General features: G+C 45.1%; 2 protein-coding genes across 2 annotated transcripts; both read left to right on the top strand.

The window, feature by feature from the left end:
• Window positions 1-2,197: 2,197 nt before the first annotated feature.
• Window positions 2,198-3,197, top strand: tceanc (transcription elongation factor A N-terminal and central domain containing; the record flags this gene model as incomplete). Its single annotated transcript, XM_080519922.1, has 1 exon — window positions 2,198-3,197. The coding sequence occupies one exon, from the start codon at window positions 2,198-2,200 to the stop codon at window positions 3,062-3,064; it is 867 nt and encodes a 288-aa protein (XP_080376048.1). The 3' UTR covers window positions 3,065-3,197.
• Window positions 3,198-8,011: 4,814 nt separating this feature from the next.
• On the top strand, window positions 8,012-9,321 carry LOC308147797 (ras-related protein Rab-9A-like; the record flags this gene model as incomplete). The annotated part of the gene is made up of 2 exons (XM_080520130.1): window positions 8,012-8,110; window positions 8,675-9,321. The coding sequence occupies exon 2, from the start codon at window positions 8,716-8,718 to the stop codon at window positions 9,319-9,321; it is 606 nt and encodes a 201-aa protein (XP_080376256.1). The 5' UTR covers window positions 8,012-8,110; window positions 8,675-8,715.
• Between the last annotated feature and the right edge of the window lie 5,251 nt (window positions 9,322-14,572).

The raw sequence follows: 14,572 nt of genomic DNA, 5'->3' as shown, positions 1-14,572 counted from the left end.
GCGTGTGCGTGTGTGTGTGTGTGTACTGCACTTGCGAGGTCCATGTCACCTTGTCTGGACCAAAAATGGAGGATTTAGCACCATTTCACTGAGTTTCATGATATGATTTCATTCAAAGGTTGCTGAGTTTAGACGACTAAGTTATGATGGTTAAGGTTTGGGATCGTCTATAAATGCATGTGTAGTACATATTGATACGTCCACAATAAGAGGCCTTGTCCATAACACAGGGACACCAATCATCTGCTCTGTGACTGAATTGGACATGTCGTAATCCCGCTTCAGGTCTGATAAGAAAGCAGAAATTTAATGCAAGTAAACGGAAAGTCCCCCGAAGAGATAAAAACAAAATTGTACATGTATGCCATCAAGGGTGGCGTGGTCTGTGCAAGAGGCGGGGACAACAAAAGCAGGATGTGATACAGCAGGACTCCACTTCCCCATGGAGGGTCCAGGGGAAAGCCAGCGCAGTGCAGAGAGCGCCACCTCTCGGTGAGGACCCGTCGTAGCAGCAGTCTGCTGGTAAAATTCCATTGCTACAGATAAGGAGACTGCCAGTAGGAACAGGCTGCAGTGAAGTGATTGGATCAGATCTGAGGACCCCTGTGAGTGTTTTGGGGAATTCCAGCACTGCGTGTCTGGAGGAGGAAACGCAGAGAACCTGTGGTGGTAAACACCTGGAAAGAAAATGCAAGCTTTTGCTTCTCATTTCTGTCTTGTGTTCCCTGAAGCCTCGGCTAGACCCCACCCAATTCTCTCACTGGGAAACCTCCTGTGCCTCTATAATTATGCATTGAAATCAGAAAACCTTGAACACTGACGTCAGGCTGCACATTTCCTGAAGCTTCAGGTCAGAGGAGGAAAAGTTAAACATTAACGTTGGTTAAAAGCCTCCTGGAAGCCTTCTCCTGCATTTGAGGTTTTAAAAGCTGCAGTTTGAAGACTTGAGAGCCAGAAGCTATTAAGCAAAGAGCGCCTGTATCAATTTTCCCTCCGGGCCTCCAAAGCTGCACGAATCTTATAGGCAAATATTTAATGTGAGATTAAGAGGATGATGTCATATATAAGTTACATAATGCTCATCTATTTATATGCCATGGAGGTATTTCTGCATGACTAATAAAGTGTATAATTTCAACGGACTGCTTTCCTCGCCGACTGAACAGGTAATCTGAGGTGAAATTCAATTCCTAGTGAAGTCTCTTCTCTAATTTGGAGAAGTTGGACGAAAACACATTAAAACAGCCTGTGAACATTTCTCTCTGTCCACGCCATACGGTGGAAAAAGGGAAATGCAGTTTTGTGTGTTTTAAAAAAGTCAAACAACCTCAATGTTTGCCCCCAGGTTTGACTTGATGCATATCAGGCACATGGAGCATCTATTTTAACTTTCTTGCATGTAACTGTGACACACTGAGGGCATCATAACAACCACCTGCAAACTGGTCTGTCCACTGCAGTGGGCCTGACGCACAGAAACACTTCTTCTCTCAGTTCCCCAACCATGAATTACCCCAGGAGCCTCTTCATCGGCTTTCACAACATGTAATTGCACCACAGCTGACACACTTGCCACATCATGTGTGAGACGTTACTCTTTTGGACGCTGCAGGACTTCTGGAGCTCCAGTCTATAAACTACTCATGCATGAGAGTTGTGTGCACAGTCCATCTTAAAAGCCAAATGCACACCCAGAAATCCCTGCACGAAGCAGCAATCCCTCAGTGACGTGACTTAAAAGTTACCTTGACACATAAAACACACTCTGCAGGATCAGAGGGATGCTCACGTCACTAAGAATTACATTTAAAATCTGACATGGGCCTATTTGACTCCTGCATCTAAATATTGCACGTTTGCACGTTTTTTTTCTCTCCCCAATTTGCAGTGTGATTGTGTGAGGCTGCAGCTCCATCTAGCGGTGAATGCAGGCACTTTCCCTTCTGAGGGAACATGCAACATGGCTGCTCCCATGCAGACGGGTTTCCTGTAGCAGGAAGGAGCTTCAAACCATGAAGGAACTCAGGTAAATAAACACATACTGAGATTAATTTAATGTTGCATCATGATGAGCAGTGCATCATGGCTTCATTTTGCATCAGCAGAGATCCTAGAGACAATGGTCACAATGGCCTTCATTTAAAAAGATTACAGTGTTTTGTCAGTTCATCTTCATTTGTTTTTCTCTGCAGCTAGCATGGATTCGAAGGAACTGGTCCGCTACGCCCTTCAGATCCAGAAACTGAAGGTGGACAGAAGCCACGGGAGCATCATGACCCTCCTCGGTGACCTCGACCGGGCTCCGGTCACGGCGGAGCAGCTGGAAACCACAGACATCGTCACGGTGCTTTACAGACTCCTGAAAACGTCCTCGGACCGCAGTGTGAAGACGACGGTCAGGAGCTTGCTGTCAAAGTGGAAGAGAGAATACAAGAAGGCGGTTCCCTCAGCAGAGGAGGGGGAGGATTCGGCACAAACCTGCGACATTAAGGACGACGCACCGTCCACTGCGGACTGTGTGTCTGCTTCGACAGTGAGAAGCAAATGTGTGCAGCTCCTCCTCGCCGCCCTCCAGCCAGAACCTCCCGATGGAGCGAAGGCGGCAGAGCTGGCGGGAGCCGTCGAGCAGCACGTCCACCGGCTCCACACCCACAACCAGGCCAAGTACAAAGCCTGCGTGAGGAGCAAGGTGGCCAACCTGAGGAATCCCAAGAGTGGCCACCTCCGCCGGGGCCTCCTGAGCGGCGCCCTGTCCGCCGACGCCTTCGCCCGGATGTCTGCGGAGGAGATGGCGAGCGCGGAGCTCCGGCAGCTGAGGGAGGAGTACTCGTCTCGGGGCGTGAGCGAGCGCCAGCTTCCTCAGGCAGTCGAAGGGACGCCCACTCGGAAGATCCGCTGCAAGAGATGCGGCAGGTCGGAGTGCACGGTGACGCACGTGTCCCGGGGCGCCCTTTTCCTACCTGCGTGGGTGAGGCGGGGCGGCCCTGATGAAGACGCGATGACCTTCGTGACCTGCAGTGGGTGTGGCCAGCAGTGGTACCACAGCGGCTGGGAATGCCTCTGAATCCCACCGTCATGCCCGTCAAATCACAGGAATCGTGACAGTAACTGGATACACTCTTATCAGCATCGTTATTATTATTATTTTTTTAAATGTGTTGAGTGATTGTATTGTAAAACACAGTAAATATGTAATTTTTAGTTGAGTTGTTGGTGCTCTACGAAGACCCCAGGACACAAACCCCAAAACCGCTGAGTCATGCTCTTTTACAGCAGCAGACTGGAACTGCAGCCTCGTCATCTTCACCTCTTCACTGAATCACTTCCCACTTCCTGTTCTCCTTGACAGTTAAATCTGCTTACAGAAGCTCATTAAAGACTTTACCGCAGCTTCCGCTTACATTTTCTGTTGAAGAGCCATGTAAAAGCCACTGAAGTCTTCTTTTTCTTCAATCAGCAGAGTTTTGTTTGTGCCATAGTTATCAGTGCTGACTGACATGGCGAGAATAGAATTGTTCTTGTTGTACATCACTCAAGCCACTTAGGATTTGGTTGAATAGTTGGAAACGGCTTTAGTTCTCATGCTTTGGGGTTCCTCAGGGTTCAAATTTGGGGCCCATTATTATTCACTATAAACATGCTCCTCCTGGGGTAAAGTCTGAGCCAGCATGACATTAATGCATCATCCACATTGTGGAATGTTTTACTTAAACAAAAGAAAACGTCACGATTTAATCTTTTTGCTCGAGCAAAGAAACTTCAAAAACTCAGCACACATGGTCAGGCTCCTCCTTTATCACAATAACTTAGCTAAACTTCATTATGAGCCCATTATCAGGCGGCAGCCTGACATCCTCGAGTCCGTCCTGTTTAGTTGTGCCAAAATCCCAACTCATTGTAGGCCTTTGTTCTGAAGGTTCCACAGTTGTGTAACTCATTCACTTATGAAAAGTCAGCGTACTCTTTAAAACCGCTCACAACTCTTTAAAAAAAAAATCCAAACTCACTTATGAATAGAGATAAACAACCATTCACACCTCGGGGCAATTTGGGATCACCAATTAACCTCGCATGCATGTTTTTAGATTGGTGGGAGGAAATTATAGTACACACAGAAAAACGTGCAACGTCCACACAGCAAGGCCTGGCTAGTGTTTGAACCCGTGACATTCTGGCTGTGATGCGGGAGAGTAAATTAAAACATTTATTCAAAGAGTGAGTCATAAGGAAGGCAGAGTAAAAAAAGTTATTTATCATTTCTATGGAATTAAAGTAGTTGGAAATCATTTTCTCGAAGTTGGCCTACTACTAATACCATACCACTACTCCAATCTTAATATATAATGTATTGCGAGATCCTGCCCCTCTGGATCTGCCCATCTTGCCTCCAGCTGCATGTAATCAGAGTAACTGTGGGTATGAAAGTCACCTGAATTCCTCTGACAATATCTCATTCATTGAAGGCAACATGTGGCATTCGTGAAGCATGTGACCTCAGAGAAGCATGTGAGTTCAGTAATCTGCCTTTCTGAGCGACCCCGGGGGCAGATATCCCATGATGCTCCACTCCGACGTGGCACACTGACTCGTTGTCTCATCACTGCGACGTCCCACGGTGGGGTTTTCAGGGCAAAAGTGTCATTTTCAAAGTTTGCTGATTTGTTTTTCATCATACTTCTACTTTATCGGCTCGAGTTGATACCATGATTTGGCTCTACTACCATGACTCAGCTCTACCGTCATGACTCGCCTCCTCCATCATCACTCAGCTTCTGCCACCATGACTCGGCTCCTCCATCATGACTTGACTTCTCCATCATGACTCAGCTTCTGTCACCATGACTCGGCTCCTCCATCATAACTCAACTCTGCCACCATGACTCAGCTTCTACCACCATGACTCGGCTCCTCCATCATGACTTGATTTCTCCATCATGACTCAGCTTCTACCACCATGACTCGGCTCCTCCATCATAACTCAACTCTGCCACCATGACTCAGCTTCTACCACAATGACTCGGCTCCTCCATCATGACTCAACTCTGCCACCATGACTCAGCTTCTACCACCATGACTTGGCTCCTCCATCATAACTCAACTCTGCCACCATGACTCAGCTTCTACCACCATGACTCGGCTCCTCCATCATGACTCGGCTCCTCCACCATGACTCGGCTCCTCCATCATAACTCAACTCTACCACCATGACTCAGCTTCTACCACCATGACTCGGCTCCTCCATCATGACTCGGCTCCTCCATCATGACTTGGCTCCTCCATCATAACTCAACTCTGCCACTATGGCGCAGCTTCGGCCACCATGACTCAGCTCCTCCATCATGGCTCAGCTTCTTCCACATTGACTCAGCTTCTGCCACCATGACTCAGCTCCTCCATCATGACTCGGCTCCTCCATCATAACTCAACTCTACCACCATGACTCAGCTTCTACCACCATGACTCGGCTCCTCCATCATGACTCGGCTCCTCCATCATGACTTGGCTCCTCCATCATAACTCAACTCTGCCACTATGGCGCAGCTTCTGCCACCATGACTCAGCTCCTCCATCATGACTCAGCTTCTTCCACATTGACTCAGCTTCTGCCGCCATGACTCAGCTCCTCCATCATGACTTGGCTTCTCCATCATAACTCAGCTCTGCCACCATGGCTTGACTCTGATATCATGACTCAGGTCATCCATCATGACTCTGCTCATCTGTCATGACTCTGCTCATCCATCATGACTCAGCTCATCCATCATGACTGGGCTCAGCCTGTTGTCAGATAGGAAGCTGCAGGAACTTTTCCCAGGCTGATAACCTGTCAGCCATGTTGCTTTCTTTCACACACACTAGATAAACTTACAAACCTGCAGAGATGCTGTCTGTCTCCTCTTTGTTGTTTTCGAAGGAGTGAAGTGGTAAAGTTGTGCGTCTGACAAGAAAACCAGCAGAAACTCATTAAAGACGAGGACAGATTAGAATATCAATGTGCACATGATTTGCCTGCAGTCATCTTGGAGACCCCACGTGATAAAAACAAGCCCCCACTCCACATTATGTTGCGCATTTCTCGTGCAGGTTTTTAAAAGTCAACTCTGTTTAATGTGAAACAGCCGAGCTGGTGCAGACTTCCAGGGAAGCGGACGCTGACAGGAGGCGTGTCACCGCCGGTCATATGAGCGCGATCAGCGGCCGCGGGGCCAGTCAGCAGCGGGGTGGACACCGGGGCACCATGTGAGCGTCCTGCTGGAGGAAACACCGGGAGATCGAAGCTCTGGGGGCCGGCAGACAGCAGGGATCAACAGGTACGGTGGATTCGAGCTGATCTGAGTGATGAGAGCGATCAGAAGTGGGACTTTTTGCGTTTTATTTCGTGTTGCGGAAAGTTTTGGTGGGTGTGCCCATTATCGGACGTGATTCATTAACGTGAGACTTTCGTGATCAACTCGAATATAATCGGACAACCTGGAGGTATTTAGTGACGGAAAGTTTTAAAAATGTGTTGAAAAGTGTCAGAAAACATGTGTCCGTCCTATATTTCATTGGACACACGTTAGCAGCTGTCCTGTCCATTATTATGTAAATAGATTGAGCTTATTTAATAACATGTAGAAAGTAATATTCAGACATGTTTACAAACGTGCATGTTTATTTTGCCTGTTAAAAAAGTAGTTTTTAAACCTGTCTGCCACAACAATGATCTGCAGGTTTCAATTTGACTTGATTCTCATTCAAATAGAGGCTTGAACTGAGAAACTGCATCAAGTAAAACTAGAAACCCTGAGATTTATGTTGAGGAGGATAATTCATGTAGGTCCTTGATGGATGCTTTTAATTAAAAATGAGTTTGAAGCAAGTTGGAAAATAGAGACCTGATACAGAATAAATGGTGCAGCCGGCAGAAGGCCATTCGGTTTATGTTCTGCAGCAATGACACATATTTTATAAGAGTAGTACATGTGATGTTCTGCAAATAAACCGGCAGTAACAGTTTAGATTGAAGCACAAACAAGTTGAAACTCCCTGTTTTCCTGCTTTTCTCTCAGCTTGACATCCAGGTTCAAAGTTGCCTCACTCTCAGCTGAGGTGTGACATCTGAACCATGTGACCAAATTAGGTCACATATTTGTAGGAAGAAAAGAAAAAAAGGGGGGGTTTTTTGGAAGTAGGTGAAAGAGCAGCCGTCTGATCAGCTACAACCCTCCTGCTGGACGAAGCACATGACCTCTGAGTGTGTGACTATACGTGTTCATTCATTCCAGCGCCTTACTCTGAAATGTGTCCCTGCAGCAGATGACAGGAGCAGCTCTGTGTGTTCAAGTCCTGCGGGGCGTTTGGTCCATGTGACCGGTCTCCACTACACCGTGTGTTCAAACCGTGCACACTTGGTCACTTTGCATACAATCTCTGTATTTATCCTGTGACCCCCGAAGGATTGAGTGACACTGTAGTGCATGGACCTTTGCTGGTGTCCGAGATGAAAAGAAAAATGCTCATATTTCAGTTAAATACGTTATTTTTATGCACTGAATGGGATTAAGATGATTTGAAGAGTCTGCATGGCTTAAAACAATAATGCAGCATTCTTTAAGTCAAATTGTATGAAGAGGACATATTGTCATTTCATGGCTGTGGTATTGTCTGAAAAGTGTCTAACAGTTTTTGGAATTTTCTATCATAAAGGGTGGAGAGTTGATGGTGACGAGAAGGGTGCATGCTGGGAGTGAACGAGTTTACACAAACTGTTTGGAAAGTTATTTCTTCATCGAACGCTTCATGGTATTCAATCTTGTTTAAAAAAAAACCCCAAAAAACCCGTTTATTTTCCTTTAAAATGGTGCCACATATGTAAGGACCATACATTTGTTGGATGAGCAGTAAAAGTCATTAAAAAGTCCCTTCTTTGCTCTTTTTTTTTTTTAGGTCATCCCACAAATGCATGTTCCTTACAAATATGGCATTAGATTTATTACCAAGAAGCATCGATGCAGAAAAGAAATGACATCCTGGCCTTCTAATGTGACTCTCTCTCTCTCTCTCTCTCTCTCTCTCTCCATCTCTCTCTCTCAGATTGCTGGTCAAACCCCAGTGTGCAGATGTGACGGTGAGCTGAAGGTTCATTCTGCAGTGGGCTGACGTGTGATCCTGTGATCGGAGTGCATGTGATGTGCTGCACGGATCATTTCCCGCTCAATACAAAACACAAACGGCAGCGTAATGAGCGGGTCGTGGCGGCTTTATAAGGTTATCCGGTCCTTTCAGGTCAAGTTTGATCCCGCGTGTAAACATCGTCATGTTTTTATGGGCCGCTGATAATAAAATGTGTCGTTTCCGAGTTGTCTTGGAGGCCAAAGGTAGAAAAAACAGTCAACTTGTGCCACACCGGCTGCTTTTCTCTGCCTGCAAAACAAATACAGCTTGACGTCAGCTTCAGTTCTCAAGACATGTCCAAACTGTAAAAGACTATTTTATTCAAATTTCTTATTTTAACAATTTAAAGCTTTTAAAGTTAGAAGTTATCTTCGTGTTTTATGATTAATTTGGTTGTTAAAATCAGTTTTAAGGTTTTTTTTCCCAACTTAATACAGAGTAGTTGCCCCAAATACATTTCTCCTAATATGTGAACCGCACACAGCATCTTAACGGTTTTCCTTTCCCCCCCCTTCAGGTTGGCCTCTCTTCTTGTCTTCAGCCCGACTCACCGCCAGCATGACGTCCAAGTCCACGTTCCTGAAGGTGATCCTGCTGGGCGACGGCGGCGTGGGCAAGTCGTCGCTCATGAACCGCTACGTCACCAACAAGTTCGACTCGCACCTCTTCCACACCATCGGCGTGGAGTTCCTCAACAAGGAACTGGACGTGGACGGGCACCGCGTCACCCTGCAGATCTGGGACACGGCGGGTCAGGAGCGTTTCCGCAGCCTCCGCACGCCGTTCTACCGCGGCTCCGACTGCTGCCTGCTCACCTTCAGCCTGGACGACTCGCAGAGCTTCCACAACCTGGCCAACTGGAAGAAGGAGTTCACCTACTACGCCGACGTCAAAGACCCCAAGAGCTTCCCGTTCGTGGTGCTGGGGAACAAAGTGGACGTGGCCGAGCGGCAGGTGTCGGCCGAGGACGCTCAGAAGTGGTGCCGCGAAAACGGGGGGCACCCGTACTTTGAGACCAGCGCCAAGGACGCGCTTAACGTGACGTCCGCCTTCGAGGAGGCGGTTCGTCGAATTCTGGCTTCCAGCGAACGGGACGATCACCTCATCCACGCCAACACGGTGGACCTGCAGAGGAAGAGCGAGTCCGAGGGCGGCTGCTGCTGAGCCGGACCACCCAGACGACCCGGACCACCCAGACGACCCGGACCGCCCAGACCACCGCCAGGCACCACATGAGGGCTGCTCTGTGTTTGACTGCAGAAAGAGGAAGAGCGACGCTACATGTGATGTCCTCGGTTGAACTCAGATGCCAGATCAGCAGTGTCAAACCCGCACAGACCTTCTTTTCTAGTTTGTTGCTCTTCCAACCCTTTATTGTGTTTGTTCTGGCATCTTCTGATCCTGCCGGTCTTCTTTGGCCTCGGATAAGCTGGACCTGGACTTGGCCTCATGTTGTGGTATCACATGTTTTGGATTCACACGCATGATATGGCAGAAATACTGTAAGTCATCATGATGTTTATGTTTCCTCTGGCCTCATGTGAGCTTCTGAAAATATTAATTATCTGTCAGCCAACCTCAATAGTTCCAATATTGACTATTTCATCTTCTATGAGAAACTATAAAATAGAGCAACTTGCAGCAAAATGCTAAATTCTTTTGAAAAACGCAGACATTTTGATAAGTTCTGATTGGTTATTTCATCACATTTTGAAATTAAAAGGTGTCGAGTTTGAAGGTTTTTTCCCCCTATAATTGCTGTGTTTGATTTTTTTTTTTTTTTAATAAATGATTCATGGTCAATTTTTCATATTTTATATTAGATTTACAATCTGGGATTGGGTGAAATTATTAGTATGTCACACCTATAAAAAAAACAAAACCCAAACAAATGGGAACACTCCATTTTATCTATATCATGAGAAATCATAAGATTGTCTGCCTCTTGAGAACAATGTCAGTGAAAGTTTTGGTGGAATTTACATCTTTAATAGACTTATGAAATCGTGTAAGTTGTTCACATTGATCAATAAATGTATTAATTTTTTTTAAGCACAGACACACAAATGCACACAAAAAAAATACTTTTGAGGCTGTTGATGATTTTTACAGGCGATCCCAAAAATGATCCAAAGAGGAAAAGCTGTAAAATAAACTGGCGTTATTCACATCCCGTGTGTCTTTATCACTTCTTGTTGGGCTTAAAAATGATGTTTCATACTGGAATTCAATCAAACTGGAGAAAAAAAACCCGTTTAACTGTCCTTCATGTTTGGATGATTGATGTAATACTGTATATGACCAGAGGGGGTGCTGCTGTATCAGAAAAGAGGCAAAAGGCTCATTCTACACAGCCTGGTGCTGAATGCTAATGAATGACGGCCTTGCGGGGCCACCATCAGTGTTCACCTGGCTGAACCAACATACCGGAATGTGACGCGAGCAGGTGAAGGTGCTGAGAAAGTCTCCAGGACCCGAATCAGGAGCTGAACCAGATCCAGGACTGTAAATCTTCAGACCTGTCCGTGAGTCCCATCTGTTTCCTAATCTTTATTTACCTAATTAAATTGATCATTTCCCACGCTTCTTACTTTTTTCTTTGTTTATCCAACTTAAAATATTTATTTCTCACATGTCAACCACATGGCCTGGTTGTCATGGAGCAGAACATCGCATGTAAGATAGTAAAAGATGCACTTAACTGCATTGGTTCAATTACTGTGCTGTGCAGTCTGTCACTGATTTGGCTCTCTGCTAAACGCTGCTAAACTGAGGGCAGACAAAAGTGTGTGGCTGAATACACCATCTTGTGGCAGTAATTCAATTTAATTTCAAATTCAATGCATTAATGTATTAGTCACTTTTGTAAAGAAAGAATAACTAGTCCACATGAGCAAAGATTCTGCCAGGTTCCTCACAGTAGTACTGAGTATTTTGGGCCAAACAAGAATAACAATCCGACAATTATGGATCAGCTAATTTTATATGTTGATCAGTATCATCTGGTGTCATAGATCAATAGATTTGTGTATCATCTGCACAACAATGGAAGCCAATAGGAGGTTTCTTTATAATAGTCCATACGGAAATCCTGGCTTACACGGGTTTATCTTGACACACGTGAGGATGAAAATGTACATATGCTTGTTCTTCTTGAGAGCAGACAAAACACTGGTGTTTTCTAATGCTAATTGGTCCCATATCTGTATTGTACAAATGCTCATTTTTGAGTCCATGTAAAACAAAATGCTGTGATTGGAATCCTCAGGCTAGTTTTTGAACTCTCACAAAATAATGTTAACCGAGAAATCTTTGTAAAAAGTAAGTACTAATATCTCCGCAAAGAATATTATCAGATTAATTAAAACAATGCTAAAATCTAAATTATGATTACATTACTTGATAAAATGTGAATATCGAGATTCTTGCCAAAATGCAATTTTGTGGATGAAATCTTATGAAATGACAAAGTCAAGAACGACGCAAGAGACAAGTGGGTCACGATAATAAAAAATATCGGTTTTACTAGAGAAGGTTACAAAAATCATCACTATATAGGAGTCATAGAACTATTTCCAACTTAAAAAAAAAAAAAATCAAAGCATAATGAAACACCTACAGGGACTACAATGCCATCAAAGTACAATGGAGTTTGTTTTAGAAAAGAGTGGGGGTGTGGGGGGTAAGGGGGGGGGGGGGGGGGGGGCAAACACCGCCTACCATAGTTGTCAGTACAATTGACTACACATCACCTGAAAAACTGCAAAGACACAGTCATGTCTCCTTCATGCAAATAACGAGGAAACAACAACACCCTGACACGCATCGTCTTATAGGAAACTCAAGTTTGCCTTTACATCAACCTGGCGGCAAAGCACGTATATTTATCAAACATAACACACATGGCAATATAGTCCTTTTTTTTTTCTTCTTTTTTTTTCTACAGAATAGACAGCTGCACACATGGACGATACTGACATGCTTCATCTCATCCCAGGTCAAAAATGTCGTCTTTCTTCAGTGTTTTCTGAGGATCGTCTAACCAGTGAAGAATCCCGTTCGTGACCACTAAACAATATCTGGTTATAAAATAAACGTATGAAAATTCCTGACTTGTTTGATTTCAGAGTGTAAACGTCCAAAAACAGTCTGAGGCATGAGGAGGAGGAGGAGGAGGAGAAGGAGGAAGGGGGGGACAAACAAGAGAAAGTGTCCTTGGCTCACGCCGGACACTCATTCGGCTGAGCGTGGAGAAAATAAGCACAAACATGATCCGTAAAATAATTGTTACCCAACCACAAGCTGCCTAAAACTGATTAAAAAAAAGAAACAAACAAACAATAAAAACCAACTTTGTCTTTTTTTTTTTTTTGTTTTTAAAGTCACATTTTCAAATGTATACGTCACATCATCCCTCCCACCACACGTCATCCAAGATGTTACGTCACAGTTTTTATATCCAATGCAGAACTAGTATTTGAGTGCTAAACACAGATCCCAACGGGCACATTTACACATATTTGAGGAGAAAAAGAAAAAGATCATGGCAAAGTAAACACTGATTGTGTTGCTCCTGTTTGGAGGAGAGGTGTAACTCCATCTTTTTGGGCTATTTACAGGTGAGGAGGAGGAGGAGGAGGAGGAGGAGGAGGAAGAGTGGGGTCTGACTGTGTGATCCTGAACCCAACTGCTGAAGATCAGATTAGCTTTGATACCTGAGGTGTGTGTTTCGTTATGTTTTGAACGTTTCTCTGACTTCTGCTGCCGCTGGTGACGAGTGAAGCAAAAACCCCTCGAAGGCCTCGCCGGGAATAGTTTTGCTCTTTACCAGGATGCGGATTCAGTCTGGAATGTAGAAATTAGCTCACCTAGCTCATTCGCAACCGCGCAATCTGACCGTGTTTCTTAAGCTTTTTGCGCGTTTTCAGACGTTTCAATGGCTGGAGTGTTCACACTGACCAGGTGGTAACAAAAAAAAAGCAAAAAATTGTATAAAATAAATTGCTAATATCTAAAACCTAGCATTAATGCAAATATCTGGATTCCAATGTAAATTTTAAAAAAAAGCTACATTTGAGTCCATGCATAAAAAAGTAAAATGTTTATATCTAAATCTCAGTTTTAAAAAAATGTTGAAAAAGGAATTGTTACAAAAAATGCTAATATTTGAATACTATAATATATGGATCATTATTAAAATCGCTAATATCTAATTCCAAGAGAATAGCAGAGAGGAAAAAGGGGAGAAGATGCTAATATTAACTCCAAAACAAATATCTGAAACCTCGTGACAAATGTTAATATCTGTATTGAAATTGAGCACCATATAATGCCAATATCTGAACACTGGCGTAAAAAAGACACGACAGGAAAAGTAAAATATTAAAGAATGCTAGTATCTGGCCTCATCAGTGTGAACACTGCCGTCGATGTGTATTTGGACTGGAGCTGGAAAACGTCGCTCCGATCGGCGCTGATATTCTTTTTCAGCCGTAAGCAACAAAGCAAATAAGCAAACTACTCCGTCAGCTTCAGTCCCGGCTGCTCGTACCCCGGTGGTGAAATCCAGAGATGCTGTGACTGCAGAGAAATCCTTGAAATATCAGGTGATTCCAGATTGTTTCCAGGTTTTTGGGGGGGGGGGTTTTTGGGAGGTGAAAGTGAGGAGGAGGGGGTGTTGGATTGGGTTTGTGTTTTTTTTGCGGGATTTCTGGTTCTCCCTTATTTTCTTTTGTTTGTTAAATAGTGCGACAACATATCGAGCATTAGCAATCAAAAGTTAAAGATGGAGGGAAAAAAAAAGAAAGGAGGAGAGAACCAAAAAAAAAGCCATCGTTAAAGAAGAAGAAAGCTCAAAGTAGTACCTGGCATACTTTTCAGTATTAAAAAAAAACAACAACATTCGTACACATTCGCACAATATATTCATATTCATATATATATGCATATAAAACACCAAAAAAAGGAGGAAGTTGGTCGCTGCGCGGCGTCACCGTGGCCGCGGCAGACGGCCAACAATGTTTTTTTTTAATTTTTCATATTTTTTCGGCTGTGAGGAGCTGTGTGTCGAGAGGCTGTGCTGGCTCAGGGCGCGACGTCGTCACAGCCGGGGAGGGGGAGGGGGGGGGAGGAGGGGACGCTTCTGAGCTGGTGTGCGGTGCCGGAGCCCCGCCCCCCAGCGGGGCGAGCTCGCCCGGCCCTCGGCGTCCGCTGCCGCTCCTGACCCTCCGCCCTCCGTGGCGGGAGCCCACCGCCCTCTTCACGAACTCGGCGCAGGGAGGGGAGAGGGTGGAGCGTCAGGAGGCTGTCCAACATGACACGGTGGAGGGCAGGTGGGGAGGGGGGGGGGTTCATCTTACTGGAGGGAGGGAGGGGGGGCGGGGGCGTGGAGGTGTGGTGAGGAGATGGGTGATGG

The sequence above is a fragment of the Blennius ocellaris genome (assembly GCF_963422515.1).
Source record: "Blennius ocellaris genome assembly, chromosome: 24".
Lineage (NCBI taxonomy): Eukaryota > Metazoa > Chordata > Actinopteri > Blenniiformes > Blenniidae > Blennius > Blennius ocellaris.
The sequence above is the reverse complement of the archived record's forward strand: the minus strand, read 5'-3'. Positions and strand labels throughout refer to the sequence as shown.